Raw genomic sequence first — 19,777 nt, forward strand, 5'->3', positions numbered from 1 at the left:
CGGCCTGTTTGGCAAACTTTTACAAAAGTCCTTTTGCCGTCAAACGCTCAATCGCTTTTTAAGTATCAGTTACCAGATTTTCGGATGTCATTCAACCGACAAACTTTTCAAAACAAACAATAATTTATTTATTTATTTATTTTCTTAAAACTCAAAACACTCTTAGAAAATAAAACACAAAATATTCTTTAAAAATAACTTATTATTATATATTTTTTAAATTGTAACTTATTCATACACAAAATTTTAAGTGTAAGGCTAATTGCGCGACCAGCGATTGTGTGGTAGCCTTATTAAGGGCTTGTTTAAATTGCGTTTGAGAAGTTTAAAAGTGTTTTTAACACTTAAAAAATCAATTTAAAAAATAAATACTTATTTGCTAAAAAAATTAAAAGTGCTTTTAAGAGTTCAAAAAACCTAAAAATATATATATACTTTTAGCAAAAGCTTAAAAATGAAATTTTTGCAAAAAAACTTTTTTTAACTTAAAAACTCTATTTTTTAAAGGTAATCCCAAATAATTTGGCAGTCTTGTGGTGGCCATCATTAGTTCTATGTTGGCACCATGGTTTTCAATTTTTATTATTTTTTCATTTTATAAAATTGTTTCTTCTCAATACTTTCCAAACTATTTTTGAACTTTTTTTAAATGTGCTTCTACCAAATTAATCTTTAATTTTTATTATTTTTAAAACTCTTTTCAAAATTTTAAACACATTTCAAAAACCTTACCAAATATTCTAATTTGCCTTGCAACACTTTGTTTGGGATAGCTAAAAAAAACAACAAAGAGATATAAGATATTCGTAAAATACTTCAAATTATTATTACTTTTGCACAACAATCAAAAGCAAAAACACCGTCCAAATAGTTTTACCAAACAAAACTCTACCATCAATTTTAATCCTATCATTTTAAAATGTTTTAACGTTTAAAATGTTTCTTTCATTTTCTCCACGAATATTTATATACATACCGGCTTTCTACTAGCCGCCGTTTGCCTAAGATAGAAATGATGAGGGCTTTCTCTCAGTATCGGAGAAGCTCGTTGTCTCTGTGGAGAAGATCAAGAAACGAACCGTACCGTATCTTCTCGTCCGGTTCTTTCTGTACGGACACTACCACCAACACCACTGATGAGTTCCAGAGCTCGAAGCTCCAGATCTTCGATCGCCACCTCAAACGCAGACAGGTCTCGTCTCACTCTCACTCCCTTTCAAATCTTTCCTACTCTTCCTTCTTGTTCGTTGTTTGGCTGGCGTAATTCAAAAAACATATATATTTTTCTCATTGTGCAGAAAATAGTGTTTTTTTTTTTGTGCAATTGAAGTACTTCGCCGGAATGCTGTCATGCTGACCAAACGATGAAATTCCTTTCACGTTTTTCATTCTATACTTGTTTTGTTTGCCAGATGCAACGGCATTTTGTTTTTGTTTTTTTTGAGATTTTCGTGTTAGGATTGTGCGAGTTTTGGGACAAGAAATGAAATGTTATGTTTAGATTTGGTGCGTCAGATGTTTTATTTTCCTTTGTAATCAGAAATTGTTTAGAAAGAAAAAGAAGCTAAGTACTCGTTGGGTTTTAGAAGTCTGCCACTAAATTCTGTTTGGTTTCGAAGTAATGTGTGAAAGGAAAAGAAATTTAAAGTTTTCCTTTTTTTGGCTAAAGTTGTTGTCTTGGTTTAGAAAACTCGAGAAACTGTTAGGGATGTCTATGAAGTTGCTTGAGTCCCAATTTTGGACCTCTAGGGCAGTGAGCAAAAAGTAGGAAAGGAAAATAATTTGTTGTTTGAATTTCAAATTTTTCAAAATTTTGCTAATTATTTTGGTTGGATTTATTTTAATACATTATTATCATTCCTTATTTGTGGCGAAAACCTGCCAAATAAATTAAACTTCTATGCTCCAGTTTTTGTCAAGTTTTTTCCGAAACGGGGCAGTTGTACTTAACCATTAAGTTCTATCAAATTTTATGCTTCCTTTTGCCACTTGCAGAAAATGAAATAGTGAAGTTTGGATGAAAAAAATGAAGAAACTTAAGATAAATTAAACGCACTGAGGGCAAAGAGGCACTCTTTCCCTTGCTCCTACTCCAATTCGGTCTTTTCAGTGGATTGGTTAATTTTACTATTTTAGAGGGTGCATAGATCAGCTTCTGATGGTTTTGTTATGGTTAACTTGACCTCTTTTTATCTTTTCTTTTTTCATTTTAAAATGAAATAAATGACGAGATTGTCAAAACCTTTGCCCTCTCACAGTCTCTCTACTTTATAATCTTTTTACATGTTTTAATCTCTCTCTCTCTCTCTCTCTCTCTCTGTGGTCTCAAACTCCCTTTTTTTTCATTTATGTATCTGTTCCTGGGTTGCAAATGTGTTTTTGGTATTCTAATGTAGGTTGTTTCTTGGTGGCAGCGTGATCGAGCTGCTTGGTTGATGCGTCCAAAGGATTGTTTTGTTGATACTGTTGCTGAGAATCTATTGGATCGCTTGGAGGTAGTAATAAGTATATTTATTATTTAGATGGTTTCCATGTTCTTCAGTGTTACTGAAGGGTTGCATGGCTTCTACACCTAGAGTGTTGCAATCATTGTTATTACGATCGTGCCCCTATAGGTGCTTTCTAATATTGTTGTTATCATTGGTGTGGAACTTGTTTTTGAATAAGAAATGAAAATAGACTTGAAAAATTATTTTAGTAGCTCTAAGTTGCGAAAGAAAAAGGGAGGGTTGATTTTAAAACCTTCATGGAAGAAAAGGCTATAGACTAATTTTTCATTTTGCTCCATAGAGGACCCTTTTTCTTTTTCTTTTTTGTTGTCGTCTTGTCAATATCATCATCATTGTAATTATTAACAAGCAATCAGTTCAAAGATTAAGATATTAGAGTTGTGTGATAACTTATTTGAAACACACCCCAAATTTGAATGTTAAAACCCACTGCAATGACGCATTACAGAGAAGTAGGGTCTTAACATTGCGAGGTGCTCAGCTTTTTGTGTAACCAATTTGTACACCTGGTGTTGGAACAGTTAGCTCTTGTATTCAAATATTGAGGCCTGCCTAGAAGATAGGCAAATATTTACTGAATACAACTTCTTTACTCTTTGGTCCTTTAGAATTGTGGTTCAATATAATTGCCTCTTCTTGGGTTTCAAGCTATTTGGAATGCATTTTGTTTTCCTTTTTCTATTTTTTAGGAGATTTCCATCCACCTCTTCCTCCTTTTTATTTTTTTTATTTCCCCTGTTTCCAGTAAGTTTTTATCCCACAATGCTGATATGGCATTCTCAAGCAACCCTTTGAGTAGTCTTTGTTAAAAAAATATATAAAAAAATCCATGGTTGATTGGAACTTTCACGTCAGCATTGTAAGATAGGTGTGAGATAAAAATGTAGTTTCTAGCATTACTCTTTATTATATTGTTGGAAGTTGTCAACCAACACGCAAAAAAGAAAAAAGATATTCTTCAATTCATTTGAATCCCATGGAATTATTTATACTGAATATTGCCCCCAACAAAATTGAGACTTGAACATCTACTCATAAATCATGTGATCATGACCACTTTCAGCCTTTTTTTAATTACTTTTAATTTCTCTCATAAACCATGAAATCATAGTCATTTTAGGTTATTTTTGCTTTTCGGGCAAAATCATGGTTATTTTCATCTTCTTTTTAGTACTTTTTTCTTTTAATTCACTACCTTCTTCAGGTTTCTTCTCAATGAAGCTTAATGTTTGACATATATTTTATGATTTTTTCATTAAAATTAATTTGCGGATGCAATCTATTTTTTAGCCTAGATGCTATTAAATTTTGAATTATTTTTTAAACTGTTATACATATTTGAAGTTGCAATCATCTTCTCTAGTATCTCAGATGCATTGTGTAAAAACGAAACTGTGTCAAAATAATTGTTTCTTTTATAATCTCGCTTTAATTATCTCATATATTACATACATTCTATAATTTAAATAAAGCATTTTTTGTATGAGCATTTGAAGATTTAGTCATAAATCAATTGTTAGAAATATATATATATATAACAATTGATTTATGACTAAATCTTCAAATGCTCATACAAAAAATGCTTTATTTAGAATTACGCCTGGCCCCCCTAGATAAATATCTTGGTTCTCTACCTGGTAGTAACCAATGGCAACTTCACTTACAAAGTTTGAGTTTACTATTTATCATTCAAAAGAGTCTTAAATGTCTGAAGACCGTAAACCTTTAGAATTGTTTCCTCTTTAGGTTTACGCTAGCCATGTGTTTGCCTTTTGCAGGATTGTAAAAAAGCATTTCCCACAGCATTATGTTTGGGTGGTTCATTGGAAGCTATCAGGCGTTTGTTACGTGGTCGTGGTAAACATTTAACAGTATCTTTTTTTCCCTTCCAACCATGCATCTAGCTTTTTCTTACAGTTTGCCGAGCTATTATTAATCTGCAATCAGTATAAATTAAAGAATTTATTTGGGTTTGAATTAGGAAGAACCAGGATAGCATGATTTAATACTTTGGATTTGAGGGAACTGTGGGAATTTGAATTTGCATGAAGGCCACCCTTTTTAGATATGATGCGGTGATTTTTTTTTTTTTTTTTTGGTTGTCCAAAGTTGTAATCCAGTGATTGAGGAAGATGCTACACATACAATTAGAGTTAGGTGGTCAGTTGTCTTTAAATTTTTTTTTGATAAGTAATAAGAAGTTTTATTAAAAAGCGTATAGGCGCCCCAAGGTACACTGGAAGTATACAATAGGATCACCTAACTAGAAGGAGAAAAACGAAGAAGAAAATCATCATAACTAATCGAAACAGGAGAGACATGCGCAACGGTCCAAAGATACAAAGTTTGAAAGCAAGAGGCTAAAATGTCTTCCCAAGTCCCCTCCACATCCTCAAAGCACCTATTATTCCTTTCCCTCCATAGACACCAAAAAAAGCACGTAGGCACCATTTTCCACACCGCGGCACTCTCCCTCCTCCCCGAAGACCACCAACAAGCGAGAAAATCCGAAACCCTCTTCGGCATCACCCAAGACAACCCAAACCGCCCGAAGAAGGTGCTCCACAAAGTATAAGCTACCTCGCAATGAAGGAGAAGATGATCCACCGTCTCCTCGGACTTCTTGCACATACAACACCTATTTGTCACAATCACCCGTCGCTTTCTAAGATTGTCCAGGGTCAAAATTTTTCCCAAAGCCGCCGACCACACAAAAAAACTCGCCCTCAGAGGAGCTTGGGTACGCCACACACTCTTCCACGGAAATCCTCCCCCAACAGGGCTCGCCAAGTCGGCGTACAGGAGCTTGACCTTGAATCGGCCTCTTTTGGAAGAATTCCACCACAACCTATCTTCACACCCTCGCCTCACTTGAGCCGCATGTAACACCTGGAAAAAAGAAGCCAACACCTCCACCTCCCAATCATGCGCTTCTCTAGAAAAGCTCACATTCCACTGGTTAGTGCCTCCCAGCACCTCCAGATGCTCCGCCACTGAAGCATCCTTAGCGCAGGCAATGCTAAATAAACCTGGAAAGGCATGCTTAAGAGCCAAATCACCACACCACAGATCGTGCCAAAAGCGCACCTTAGACCCCTCCCCAACCTGAAATCGAGTAAACCTTTGGAAATTGGCCCACCCCTTCCTGATGTTCTTCCATAACCCCACCCCCAGAGGACCCCCCGGCTCCAAGGAACACCACCCTCCCCAAAAACTACCAAATTTCGCATTCACTACAGCCCTCCACCAAGAATCTCTTTCTAACCCATAACGCCACAACCACTTCCCTAAGAGGGCGCGATTGAAGACCCTAAGGTTCCTGATACCCAAACCTCCCTCCTTCATCGGAGTGCAAACCTTCGCCCACCCCACCAGGTGGAACTTGAACTCATCGCCTAGACCTCCCCATAAAAAGTCCCGCTGCAACTTCTCGATCCTCATTGCAACACTACCTGGAATGGGAAAGAGTGACAAATAGTACGTCGGCAAGTTGACGAGAGTACTCTTGATAAGGGTTATTCTCCCCCCCTTAGACAGATAAGATCTTTTCCACCCGGCCAACCGACGTTCTATCTTCTCAATAACTCCATCCCAAATATGTGTAGCCTTGCAAGAGGCCCCTAACGGCAAACCAAGGTACCTAACAGGCAATGAAGCAACCCCACACCCCAGAATCTCAGCTAACCTGTCCACTTGGACCACATCCCCCACTGGAATAATCTCCGACTTGGCCAAATTAACTTTTAACCCGGAAGCAGCTTCAAACAACAGAAACACACTCCTCAAATACCGAAGCTGGGCCGGCCTAGCATTGCAAAAAATCAAAGTATCGTCCGCAAACAAAAGATGAGACGTAGTAATATGACCGACCTGAAACCCCTCAATAAAACCCCCGTTCACTGCCGCCGAAATCATTCTGCTTAGAGCTTCCATAACAAAGACGAACAACAGAGGAGATAAAGGGTCCCCTTGTCTCAAACCCCTGGAGCTGCTGAAGAAACCATTAGGCGAGCCGTTGATCAGGATTGAGAACCGCACCGAAGAAATACAATGTTCAATCCAAGAACACCAAATCCCACCAAAACCACACCTCCTAAGCATGTATAACAAGAAACCCCAATTCACATGGTCATAAGCTTTTTCTAGATCCATTTTGCATATAACCCCTGGTTCCCCAGATCTCAGCCGACTGTCTAGGCATTCATTAGAAATCAAGACAGGATCGAGAATCTGCCTACCTTTAATAAAGGCACTCTGGGATTGAGAAATGACCTTATCCAGCATAACCTTCATTCGATTTGCTAACACCTTTGCTATGATCTTGTACATACCTCCCACAAGGCTAATAGGCCGAAAATCTCTGAGATTAGTAGCTCCGGGAATCTTTGGAATTAGCGAAATGAAAGAGGCATTAAGGCTCTTCTCAAACCTCTCCCCAGCATGAAAAGCGTAAAACACCTTCATTACATCCTCCCTCACCACCTCCCAACAAATTGATAGTTACTGCCATGTTGTATTTCATTTACCTGCCTTTCCCCCCCTCTAATATGTTATTTTTGTCTATGATATGGTACCTCTATAGATTGTAATATCACAAACGCTTTCCATGATGCCAGGTGCCATTGAAAAGCTCATCATGATGGATACATCATATGACATGGTAAAATTTTGTAAGGAGGATGCTGAGAAAGATGTGCATAATGAAAACATTGAAACGTCCTTTATAGTTGGCGATGAGGAGTTTTTGCCTATCAAAGAGAGGTGTGCATGTACATTGACAGTTCCTTTTATAGGTTCATGTGAAATCACTATACTAGGTAATTCTCATTTACTTACTTGCTCTCTATTTGCGGTTTGAAGCTCTCTAGATCTGGTAATAAGTTGCTTGGGGCTCCACTGGACAAATGATCTTCCAGGAGCCATGATACAGGTTTGTCATCTTAGATTCCGTTTTGGTTGTCTTTTATGCAACAAATTCAATAGAATTAGAAAAAGAGACAGAAACTTAATTAATTAAATGGAAAAGTTGCATGGGAACAAATGTGTAATCTTTGTATTTTATTTTCTGTGTTGTTAGATGCACAAAGGGCAAGTATGTATATAAAAAAGTACATGGTTATAGAAAGAATAAACACTGGAAATGTCAAATGCTACCAGTTGGTACTTCATCTTTATTCTTTCAAATTTATGATTACAAATATCGAACATTATTAAGCACATGCTATTAGAATCACATTGATTTCTTTGCTTTCTTCTTTTAATAAGTTTTAACATTTTTAATCATAAATTAAACCCAAAGCAATATCAAATATTTTATTTGATTTAGCAATTTGACAGCCAAAAGTATACACATGCATGCATAAACATAGAGTAATATGCATGCACACAACACACCACACTTGTGCGTGGGTTTCGATAGCGGTAATAATCTGCATGGTCTGAAAGAACATTAAAACTAATTTGGTTATTTTCAAAAAAAGAAAAAAAAAAATGTATGTCTCTCCATCTTCTCTCTTCCCCCCCCCCCCCCCACCAAAAAAAAAGTCTCCCGTCTTTTCACATATTTAGAGGGTCCTTACTGGATTAATTTGTAATGGCAATGGCTGATACTTCAACCATGATTCTTGTTGTTGGAGACACCATCACAAGTTCACCATGAATTGGCATATATGGTTCCTGTTTCTTTTTCCCACTAAATTTGGTTGCTATCTTTTGTTATTATTTCAGTGTATATATGTGCTTGTGTGTGTGGCAATGTCTAAGACATGTTTATCTTTGTCAGTGTAGATTAGCGTTGAAGCCGGATGGCCTGTTTTTAGCAGCTATCCTCGGTGGAGAAACCTTAAAGTTGCCTATTCCTTTGCATTTACTTGTTTATTTACTTATGCCCATACAGATGCAGGAAATGCCTAGTTGATTTTTCTAATTGCTCATACTTGTGACTAGGGAGCTGAGAATAGCATGCACTGTGGCACAAATGGAGCGTGAAGGAGGCATCAGTCCACGAATATCACCTTTGGCACAAGTATGTTTTGTTGAAGAATTCAGCTCAATTTCTTTATTGAAAAACTTATTTTCATTTATGATTTTTAAATGAATTCAAGCAGTAATATTTTTGCATGATTGATGTATATTAATATGTACAGCATTCTTGCACTTATGGTTTTAACGTCCTCGAGTCAATGAGATTATATTTATGTATATTATTAGTTAAAAGTTAAAATGAAATAGAAGTTAAAATTATTGCATTGCATGTTTTGGTTCTCAAATTAACTAAATTAAGCACTTGTACTCTAATTTTTTATTTTGTTCATGTTAATTTGAAAGTACTTGAGATTATATTTATGCATATTAGTAGCCAAAAGTTAAAATGAAGTAGAAGTTAAAATTATTGCACTGCATGTTTTGGTTCTCAAATTAACTAAATTAAGCACTTGCACTCTAATTTTTTTATTTTGTTCATGGTAATTTGAAAGTACTTGAGGAATAAGCATCAACAATAAGCCCTATTGGACATTGTGAACCAATTAACAGATTTTTTGCTCATCTTGTTTAGGTGCGGGATGCAGGGAATCTTTTGACTAGGGCAGGCTTCACCCTTCCTGGTGTTGATGTTGATGAATATGTTGTTAAATATCCAAGTGGTAAGCAGTTTCCTATCTGCATGCGATATTTGTTTAGCATATATTGGCACCCGTACAGCTTGTTGCATGAGTAGAACAACAATGAGTTGCTTGTTTACTAATTCAATACTCTTCCTACTTTCTTCACCAAAATACCCTTTATTGTGTATGAGTTACAAGTGTCAAATCAGTTCAAGTTAGTGTTCGTCATTACTATAATGCTTCACTTGGTATCTTATGCTTAATATTGTGGTGGGCCGCCAAGGGTTTCTTTGCTCTACCAACTAAAGACAAACTCTATTATTATTATTATTATTATTATTATTATTATTATTTATTTTTTGTTTTGTTTTGTTTTTCCAGTTGATACGGGGAAATCATTTGTATTTCTTTTTTGTCCCTCTTATTTTTAATAGGGGAGTTCTCGATTGCCTATTCTTTCAAAAACGTTGAAGATCAATTTTCTTGTGCTTTTGCGGGTGTTTATGGCGCTAATATTGATGGGAATAGAAGGCCTTTATGGGATGAATTAGCTGGATTGATTAGCTGGTGGAACTTGCCCTAGTGCATTGGGGGAGGCCAACGTTTCTCATTTTCCTAGCGAGAGATTAGGTGATGCCCGCTTGAGTCCAACTATGGGGGAGTTTCCAGACCATCTTTGAGCAGGGATTCATGGACATCCCCATTGTAGGAGGTTCTTTTACGTTGTCAAACAATAGAGATCCTTCATCTAGAATTAATACATTTTTTTTATTTCCCTTGAGTTGAAAGTCCAGTTTCCTGACTTGACCCAGAAGAGGTTGTCTGGATTGTGTTCGGATCATTTCCCTATCATTTTTTATTGCGGAAGTCTTCATGGAGGTAGAAGCTATTTTAAGTTTGAGAACACGTGGTTAAAATTATAGGATTTTGTACATAGCGTGAAACAATGGTGGTTGTAAGGATGCTTCCTTTGCAGATCATTTGGAGTTTTCTAGTTTCTCATTAATGAAATGTTAACTTTCTCAAAGCGGCTCATGACTGGGAGATGGATTCCTTTACCTCATTTTTCAGTTTGTTGTATTCCTTCATATTGAGACGGGATGGCAAAGACAAACTTTGGTGGGTAACTTCCAAGATGGGTTGCGCGTCTAAATAAATTGTGTTTACTTATCAAAAAAAAAAAAAAAAAAAAAAAAAAAGGTCAATGTACCTTACCCAAATCTATGCCTTCTAATTTTTGTTATAATTTTTCTTGGCTTGACAAATTTATGTGTCTGGCAGAAAAGATTTGACAGATTAATATAACAATGAAAACAAATTCTTCACTTGACCAACTTATGCTTTGATTTACTTTTCAATTCAAAGGCAGGTCAATATTTTAAAGCGGATAAGATATAAGTTTGCCTATTAGATGTGTAATCGGATCAGTCTTGTTTGACATATGTTATTTTTTGTGATGGTTACCCTTCTGTCTCCAGGCTTTTGCCTTTTTCTTTTCCTTTTTTAATATTCTTCTCTCTATCTGTTTGGTGTAGCTATGGAGCTGATAGAACACTTGCGTGCAATGGGTGAAACCAATGCCCTTCTACAACGGAATGCTGTGAGATTCTTTGATTTTTTGAATACTGAACATGTTTGTTTCTGATGAATATGTTATAACAAAGAACAGAGCATGGGCTACCTCAGAAAGTCTCAGTTAAAAATTGATGTTTCCATTAATAAAACCAGATCCTAAAGAGAGAAACAGCCCTGGCAACCGCAGCTATTTATGACTCAATGTTTGCTGCAGAAGATGGCACCATCCCTGCAACCTTCCAGGTGAGCATAATATCTTCCTTCCTTCACTACTTCCTACACTAACAACGTTTTTCCTTGCTAATGTCTATTGAAGCTGAGGAAATTACAAACTACATCCTATACTAACAACGTTTTCCCTACTAAACAATTTTTAGTAGGATTATTTATAAAATAATATAACCAAGATATCACTATTTTGAACAATTGAGTACAACAATTGCCATCAACTGTTGTCCCAGGTTCATTAAAATTTAATCATCATGCTTATATGTACAAAGTCGCAAGATATGTGCATAGCCCAAAAGGAAAGTATCATGTTTTTTGGTTTTTGTGCAAATATTAGAGTCTTTTGACTCTTTGACAGAAAGGTAGATGTCCTATGTTTCAGTCCACATATTCATGATGCTGGTAGTTACTCATTTTGAATCTACATGCTTTACTGATTCAATTGAGATTCTTTTGTTTAATAGCATTCAAAAAGAGAAAAACTAGTGCCCTAAATTTGAAGGGGAGTATCTTATTTTTGGTTTAACTTTAATCTAAGCACTAAATCAAGGATGGTCTATTGTACCCTATTTTTGACACGGCTCTTGATTGTAGGTTATTTACATGACAGGATGGAGGGAACATTCTTCTCAGCAGAAGGCTAAAAGGAGGGGATCTGCCACCGTATCCTTCCAGGACATCCAGCAGCAATTTGGAAGTGAGAGTTGAACTGTCTCTCTCTCTAGCTTACCTTTGATGAACATTTTCAACCAATGGAATAATTTAACATGGGAATGAAAAAAAAAAAAAAAAAGAAAAAAGAAAAAAAAAAAAAGAAGATTGTTGTAGCAAATATTTTCCAGAAATTTCAAAAGAAAGATATATAAAAGGGTTATTAAAAGAGACTATCAAAATTATCCTTCATTAACCTTCCCTACGCTTCTAGTGTAGGTTACATGTGAATGGTTAAAAAAATCCACCTTCACATTAAGCTCTCTGTATATTTTATCTAGACTACTACGAAGAGATCTTATAGGTTTTTGGCGGAAATGATGATTTGCCGTGTCCTATGGATGAAAGGACTGTTATCAAGAAGTCCATAATGATCGAACTAGTGATCTCTGCTTTATGAGGTGTGGCTTCCAGTCGATTGAGTTACCTCTTAGGGACATTGAAACTTGAAATTAAATGCACATATGTTCAAACAATTTACAAATCGAACAAATATGCATTATTTTATTTAAATATGAATAGATTACAATTTTAGAAATGTTGCTTATCCAAGATGCAATCCAATGAAAGTTAGATACATCTTTTTGGCTTTTTGATAATAAGCTTTTATTTTTTTGTTTTTGTTTCTTTTTTTTGGTCTGCAACTTAGAAAGCCAAATCTACTGCGTCATCTTTCTCTCTTTTGCCTTCGCGTGTGCACACCTTGTGCTGCCCGAGCGGGCACGTGTGCCTCACACTTCGCTGCCACCTATGCTCCTTTTGGGCTCACACGGGTAGATCCACCCACAGCTTTCCCACTCCCTTCTCCCTAAATCTCAAACTAAGCCTATTATGTCGAGTACCTCTCTTACTAGACATCACGATGGTGCTCCTCTTTGATGGCTCTAGATGCTCTTCTTCCAATTGTGGTTCTCGAGTTTTTGTAGTAGGTGCTATTTGAAACAGATACACCTATGGATTGTCCTTACAAACCACCATTTAATGCGGACCCAGGGTTTTAATGCACTATATTAATTTTACTAAGGTCATTGTTAGGCTGCCCCCACAAGCTTTTCTGTTTTTAATATGTTTTACTCTTTTCCTCTCACTTTCTCCTTGTACTTGCTTAGGAAAAAAAAATAAATTAAAAGAGGATGTGAACCATAGACAAACTAAACAATCCTCCAAAGAACTTAATGCACATCCCAACAAAACTTTGCTATGGATCATGGACATGTGAGATCGAACTCCATATGTTGATGATGATGACGACGACCCTTAATCCTAATTGTTGACCAGATAAAAGTCACATTCCAACACAATCGGATTCAGTTTTTGTTTGGTAAGTGGGAACATAAAAAGAATTATTTTGATCATTAGATTACTTCATATATAATGACAAGCCAATCAATACAGTATTGGTCAATCAATACAATATTGGGGTGTGTGTGCATGGTTGCGACAAGTGAGATACAAGTCGTCCCACATGACAAACATTTGAGGCCGTCATCACCACATCAAGAGGGAGAACTCATTTCAAGGAATTAGAATTAAGAGAAATTTCACTTGACCTAGAGTGTCTTCAAACAGTTAGAGGTGAAAACTCTAATCTTCTCTTATCTTAAATAGGTTTTCTAACCGTCAAAGAATAATCACATTTAATATGGGGGATCTCTTATTATTAAGTTATCTGAATTTCTATGAAATTTGAACCGGCTAAGATAGGAGGTTACAAAACTTACTAACCTTTAAATACGTAGCTCTTGCATCCTAAATTACTTAATATAAGTGTGTTCGGTAACTCTTCTCTTAAGCTGTCCGAATTTCTATAAAATTTAGATACCTTAATAAACAATCCTAACTCTTTACAATAGCCATATCTATCATTGTATCTAATCTTGTCGTTCTCTATCAAATAGGGCAAGGAAGAAGGCTGGATTGCTAAGAAGATGGTGTTATTGGATTTGACCATTCAATCAGAATTACAATCCGCCCTAAAACGAGGTAAACAAATAGTGATTTTTCACATAACTGTCGTTTTACACCCACTATCGGATAAAAAAAAAAAAAAAAAAAAAAAGTCGAATTGAAAGATGATAAAAAAAAAAAACACACACACACACACACAAAAAGAAAATAAAGAAAGAAAGACAGACTTGGTCTTGGAGTGTAGCGTGGGATAATTAGTTACCCGTTACTGACTCAGTGTTTACCCGCCGGCGCAAATTTCTGCTATGCACACGAAGCATTGCTAACGTGCGCCCACGCTGCGCACTTTTTAATAAAGGAGCACACTCAAACTCGTCAGCATCCCCCATACACACTCGCACTACACAATCCGGTTAAAATAGGCATATTCTCTGTTTCTCTCGTTTTCCCCTCTCTCTCTCTCTCTCTCTCTCTGTGTTTGTGTTTTGTTTCTTTTATATATATATATATCCGTTACAGGATTTCTCACCCTTCTTTTTCTTTCCCATCGTTTCCAACGTGAGAGAGAGAGAGAGAGAGAGTCCGGGAAAATTTGAGTCCATTTTTCCAGGAAAATCGTTGTGAAGGAGGGATGGATCTGTGGGCCGTGCACGTCAAGAACTCCACCCAAACCCCTCTCTTGCTCAGAAGCTCGTTTCCCAAGAAACCCATTTCCTCTTGCCTCGGAAGAAAAGCCAATTCCTCTTGCAGAGTTGAGGATTGCGGGGTCTTTGAGATCAGGGTTTTGAGGAGGCGCAGGGCTTGCTCTTCTTCTTTGGTTGTCAGAGCTATGGCGAAGAAGAATCACGATAATTCCGGTATGCGGGGGTTTTTTTTTTTCCTTCAATATTTTGCAGCGCTGGAGTTCCCGTGCAATTTTGTGGATTTCGTTTCCTGGGATTCTCGGATTTTGGTGTCATTTCTGGCTTTGATTCGGTTTGATCTGTGTGTGTGTTTGTAGCTTGGTTGGTCTTATGGTGTCTGATTTTTGTTTGACACTTCTAAGGTTGACTTTTAGTTCTGTCTGGTTGCTTACTTTGGAAGATAGAAGTGGTAATTAATGTTAAAGACCCATAAGCCATAAAGTAGAGTACTTGCAAAGTCTGAGTTTTATGTTTGAAAGGAGCCCGACAACAAACGTTGCCTTTTGGGTGTCAGAGGGAGTGTGAGCTAGAAGAAAATGCCACTGGAACTGTTTCTGCACGCGAGATCATTCACAAAAAGAAGTCGTTCAATTTTGCAAGAGGCAGTAGGATGATATGGGAACACAATAATTCCTTTTGGTTGTTAAATATAAGAGCCAATGATTATATTGGTTTGACGATTAAGATGTTAGCAGACAAATTTGGTGGTTTATTACTAAGGTTTAAGTGTTATAGATATAGAATACGATACAAATGTTACATTTTTTGAATATTGAGTATGTATTTAGCATTGAGGATTGATGAGAAGGTGGAAGGTTTTTTTTTGAATCCCTTGGGGTGGAAAATTCATTTATTTGCGGCAGAAAAAGTCTGATTCAGATGTTCCAAATTGCCCGAAATAAACATGTCCAGGTTGAATGGTTAGCCAGATATATTAGTTTAACTTAACCTGAGAGAATGAGAGTTGAATATTGTACTACATGGTCAAGCTCCTCGTCATTTCTACTCTCTTTCATTTTTATTTTTTTTAATTTATAAGGGTTAATGTTTAATGTGTAGACATGATGTTTTATAGGGGCAAATGACGGAACATGGTTTTGCTCTGTATTCCTGAAGCAGAAGGGATAGTTGTAGATTGCTTTTTTCAATTGCCCAAAAGAACTTGACATGATAGTATTTAGACATTTGAAAGCCACGGATTACAGTTTACTCAATTTGGATGATTTGAGTTTTAAGAATCAAAACTCATTTAAACTTGTTTTTATTGGGTTACTGTATTTGTGTATATACACACATGTATATTTATATACACGTGTGTGGATGTTTAGTCTGATCTCAAAAGGTGTAGAGAAGTTGATTTTGGGTGTATTTTGAAACTTGTTATCTGCTTTTTATAGATTTCTTCAATCTCATTGCCAAATGTCCAAAAGGCTGGATTTGAGAGTTTCTATAATATGAAGAGGCAACTGATATTCTGTGTGACATCAATGCAAAAGGTTTTGCTTTCCTAGCTTTTATGTCTATATAAAGGCCCTTTGTAGTAGGCTGTGACTTGTGCCACTTTCTTGCATCGGCTTCTAGATAGTTAGCTCATCATACTTTTCTTCACATAGCTTATAGCTTGGCTTTACTTGAAGCATTTTTGTATATGAGACCTATTTTAACAAATCAATTGGTAATTCTTCCCTACCCTGGACTTCTCTTCATCCTTTGTATTCGTATGTGATTGACGAGATTGGAAAAGCTGGTTTCTAAAGGCAATTTTGATTACAAATGAATGCACAAACAAATATAATCAATAATATTCAGAAGATGCAGTGAGCCATCAATTGGGTAAGATTTTGAGTAACCATCTCAAAAGAGGGACCAGAACTTCCTCTATCATTTGGGAAGAAAGGCTTTAGAATGAAATGAAGAAAAAAGCTCTGCTTGTATTTTCTCTAATAGTCATGTGATATTTATAGGTGGAGCTTTCATAAGATTGTTTTGTGTCTATATAAGCAATCTGCTCCTGTGCTCCCCCTGGTTGGGTCTTCCATATAGCATCACATTTTTGTTGTTATATTGCACAGTTTTGTCTTCTTGTTGTCCTTGTGGCACCTTGTGCATGAATCCTATTACATGCAGTCAGTGGTGATTCTTGCATATGACTAAACAATCTTAGCCATCTTTCTCAGACTTATTAACTATCAATGCTACTTTGCTTATCATCAATGTGTTCATGTCTTATATTTTATTTTTTTATGTAGTCTGACTTATCCTTGTTAAAAAACTTTACTTGAGTTACAATTATTGACCTTCCTTTCTTCATTGCTAATATTATATATCATAAAGCATGTTCGGATTTATGGATGCTTTTAATCTTTTCTTTCTTTTAGTAGGTATTAAATCATTCACTCTGTATTTGGAAACACTTCTCTACATGATTTCAATTACCATAATTATGTTGGGGGTATTTATCAATAATCCTTTCTTAGAAATAATTTACGCAAGCTCTTGCTGTCTCGTTTGGGTTATCTTCTGTTCGTTTGGAGCCTCATGTGTATATTGACTTTGTACTTAGGACGCCTTACGCATTTTCTACTAAATTTTACACGACTTATCAAAAAAATTACGCAAGCTCTTGCTCATCTTCTAATACTATTTTTTTTTTTTTTTTTCGGCCTCGTTTTGTATGGATTTTCTTTAGTATACAAGTTTAGCTTAAAATCTAACAGTAAGTTAGACTTGCAAATACAAGTTTTGTAACTGCACGGTTAGCAAACAGCACATACCAGGGACCTCATCTGGTAAATCCTCAGCAACTAATAAAAAATGTTGGGGCTTCATATAACCCTTGTTGTAAGCTTATTGTGAATGGAAGCTCTCCTTCTCTCCTCTAGTTGTTCACATGGTAGTAATAGTCTATTATAAACGTCCTTGATCATGTTGATATATTTGGTTGTTACTTCTTCAATGGTCAACATCATTGTTCTGTGGGGATCATATCTAGAGTTTTTGTATTATATGTTTCAAAGCATTTATGGTTTTTGTTTTCTCCCTAAATGTTTCTGTCTTCCCAAGTAGGAATGCTAATGTCTTGGTTAATAGCAACAGCGCATATTTTTATTTTGAAAATGCTTAATGGTCACTCGATGCAGATGCAAATCATTGTTCCATGATCTTTTTAACCCATTTATTTCATTTTTAATATGTTCATTAATTAAATAAATTCTGCTTTCTGAAAGATAATTCTTTTTCCAATGAAAACAATTATGTGCTCCACCACTTTGGAAAGAAGATGTGTTTTGGTCACCAAATGAGAATTTGACATGTTAGTGTTTGGTTGTTGCATTGGCATGCTAGATAATGACTCCAATTAAAACTGTATGCCTAGGCCTTGCTTGAGTTCTGTATTATCAAGGCAATACATCCAGCTTGCACCAGAGGATTTATGTTGTTTTTTTCTCATCAGTGACAAATTCCATGTGCAAAGATATGATTGAGAGAGCTTGAACAATGATCGAGGATAATTAAAGTTTGGCTTTTTTTTTTTCTTTTTTTTTTTTTTCTGCTTGTTCTTAAGAATTCATTCAAGGTTTTCGACTTTGGAAATCAGAATGTGTTTTTCTTCAATGCTAAAAGGAACTTTATTGTAATGGTGTTAGATGTTAACTGTCATTTGGTATGGAGTCTCATTGAATATGGAGTAGGATCGGACCTATTTCTGTTGTTTTAAAACTTCTAATTGAGTATAAAATGTGCAAATAAATAAAAATTTATTTTTGTATCTTCATGGAATGAATACAGGAAATGGTGATCGATCTATTCCAGAAGGAGATGGCATGAAAAAGAATAATTCTTCTGATGGAAACAAATCCAATGATACTGCTTCCAACAAATCTCAACGTATAAAATTGGACTGGAGAGAGTTCAGAGCTAATCTATTTGCTCGGGAGCAGGTGATGTATTGCTTTCATGAACGACTTATATTGTATAGCTGTTGCCTACCTAGAATGAAAGGTATCGTGTGTAAAGTCCTAAAGGTATTATGTGTTTTATTCAATGCTGTATGCTAGTATTAAGGTGGTGAGATAAGAGCTTTTTAGAAGTGCCAATCTGTGTATTTGATTGGTTCCTATATGTCATGGGTTTGTCTGGTTTATTGGTAATAATCACAGCCTTCCAGATGAGGGTAGGGGGATATTTGGAAAGTTTGTGAAAGATTTTCTGACATGACCTATGAGCTGGTACTGTGCTGGGTTGTTGGGTCAATACTTACCTGCTTATAGTTGTATTTGTCTGGGGTTTGTTCAGTCATGCTGCCTGGTGCAAATCAACCTGTTTACAATTGTGATGTGCACGGGTTACAAAGTTAATAAATGAGGTTGAACTCTAAGGTGCTTATTTTGGGAGATATCAGTTCCTCCTTTAGTTCTCCTTTTTGCCAATGCATTTGAAATACTTTCCATGTCTAAGATGTGGAATGCTGGTATCAGTAACAAGCAATGACAAGGATAGTTGAAAATCATGTTCCATAAAGCTGTAAAATTTACTCTTGTATTTTTCCTAGAATTTAAAATTTATACTTTGAATGATTATTTTTGCAGGCAGAAAAGGTAGAGACTGATACTCACAACGAGGGCGTGAAACCCCACGAGTCCAAATCGCTTGGCCTTAAATGGGCTCATCCTATTCCAGTACCTGAGACTGGCTGTGTCCTTGTTGCCACAGAAAAACTTGATGGAGTCCGAACCTTTGAAAGAACTGTTGTTCTCCTTCTCAGATCTGGAACCAGACACCCACAAGAAGGCCCATTTGGTGTTGTCATCAACCGCCCTCTTCACAAAAAGATTAAACACATGAAACCCACTAATCTTGATCTTGCAACCACTTTTTCTGATTGTTCATTGCATTTTGGCGGGCCTCTTGAAGCGAGCATGTTCTTGTTGAAAACCGGGGAAAAACCAAAGCTTCCTGGGTTTGAAGAGGTGATCCCTGGCCTGTGCTTTGGTGCTCGAAACAGTTTGGATGAGGCTGCAGGGCTGGTAAAGAAGGGTGTTCTTAAGCCTCAGGATTTCAGATTCTTTGTTGGTTATGCCGGCTGGCAACTGGATCAATTGAGGGACGAGATTGAATCCGATTACTGGTATGTGGCGGCTTGCAGCTCAAATTTGATTAGTGGGGGTTTATCAGACTCTTCATCAGAGGGTTTGTGGGAGGAGATTTTGCAGCTAATGGGTGGTCACTACTCAGAATTGAGCCGGAAGCCTAAGCAAGATATGTAGTTATTAGATGAGCCTATGGATATGCTTACTAAATAAAAACCAAAACCCATCCAACAGTTGAAGCGGATCATGCAATCGAAGTACAAGTAAAGCCAATTGTACAGAAAGCTCTCTGGCATCTGATCAGTAGATCTTCCTTGTGTTTCTTTACGCTTTTTCTTTTCTTTGTTTTATTTAATTTTATTTCTAATCAGAGAACCTTGAAATATATGGTTTTGTATGTAATGACACTCTTTAGGTTACGCCTTTGATAAGAAGTTAAGCAATTAGAAATCGCATTTTTATAGTCA

At 36.3% G+C, this 19,777-nt stretch overlaps 2 protein-coding genes across 3 annotated transcripts; both read left to right on the forward strand.

The window, feature by feature from the left end:
* The first annotated feature begins 964 nt into the window (after window positions 1-964).
* Window positions 965-11,688, forward strand: LOC132180250 (S-adenosyl-L-methionine-dependent methyltransferases superfamily protein). 2 transcript variants are annotated; one of them, XM_059593002.2, is made up of 11 exons: window positions 965-1,192; window positions 2,415-2,495; window positions 4,289-4,367; window positions 7,127-7,271; window positions 7,371-7,440; window positions 8,298-8,341; window positions 8,457-8,535; window positions 9,067-9,154; window positions 10,651-10,715; window positions 10,844-10,933; window positions 11,513-11,688. In XM_059593002.2, the coding sequence occupies exons 1-11, from the start codon at window positions 1,013-1,015 to the stop codon at window positions 11,624-11,626; spliced, it is 1,035 nt and encodes a 344-aa protein (XP_059448985.2). In that variant the 5' UTR covers window positions 965-1,012; the 3' UTR covers window positions 11,627-11,688. The 2 variants fall into 2 exon arrangements, with proteins under 2 accessions (XP_059448985.2, XP_059448984.2); XM_059593001.2 differs by having other exon boundaries at window positions 966-1,192; window positions 8,293-8,357.
* Window positions 11,689-13,908: 2,220 nt separating this feature from the next.
* On the forward strand, window positions 13,909-19,773 carry LOC132181332 (electron transporter, putative (DUF179)). The gene is made up of 3 exons (XM_059594510.2): window positions 13,909-14,394; window positions 18,010-18,161; window positions 18,810-19,773. The coding sequence occupies exons 1-3, from the start codon at window positions 14,169-14,171 to the stop codon at window positions 19,485-19,487; spliced, it is 1,056 nt and encodes a 351-aa protein (XP_059450493.1). The 5' UTR covers window positions 13,909-14,168; the 3' UTR covers window positions 19,488-19,773.
* The last annotated feature ends 4 nt before the right edge of the window (window positions 19,774-19,777 follow it).

The sequence above is a fragment of the Corylus avellana genome, chromosome 5 (genome assembly GCF_965113065.1).
Source record: "Corylus avellana chromosome 5, dhCorAvel1.hap1.2, whole genome shotgun sequence".
Taxonomy (NCBI): Eukaryota; Viridiplantae; Streptophyta; class Magnoliopsida; order Fagales; family Betulaceae; genus Corylus; species Corylus avellana.

Excerpts from the sequence above, each read along its gene's own strand:
- LOC132180250 (XM_059593001.2), top strand. The coding sequence starts at position 1,013 with ATGATGAGGGCTTTCTCTCAGTATCGGAGAAGCTCGTTGTCTCTGTGG. Across the intron at positions 8,358-8,456 it reads CTCGGTGGAGAAACCTTAAA|GGAGCTGAGAATAGCATGCA; the intron begins GTTGCCTATTCC and ends ACTTGTGACTAG. Across the intron at positions 10,716-10,843 it reads CCCTTCTACAACGGAATGCT|ATCCTAAAGAGAGAAACAGC; the intron begins GTGAGATTCTTT and ends TAATAAAACCAG.
- LOC132181332 (XM_059594510.2), top strand. The coding sequence starts at position 14,169 with ATGGATCTGTGGGCCGTGCACGTCAAGAACTCCACCCAAACCCCTCTC. Across the intron at positions 14,395-18,009 it reads GAAGAATCACGATAATTCCG|GAAATGGTGATCGATCTATT; the intron begins GTATGCGGGGGT and ends GAATGAATACAG. Across the intron at positions 18,162-18,809 it reads ATCTATTTGCTCGGGAGCAG|GCAGAAAAGGTAGAGACTGA; the intron begins GTGATGTATTGC and ends TTATTTTTGCAG.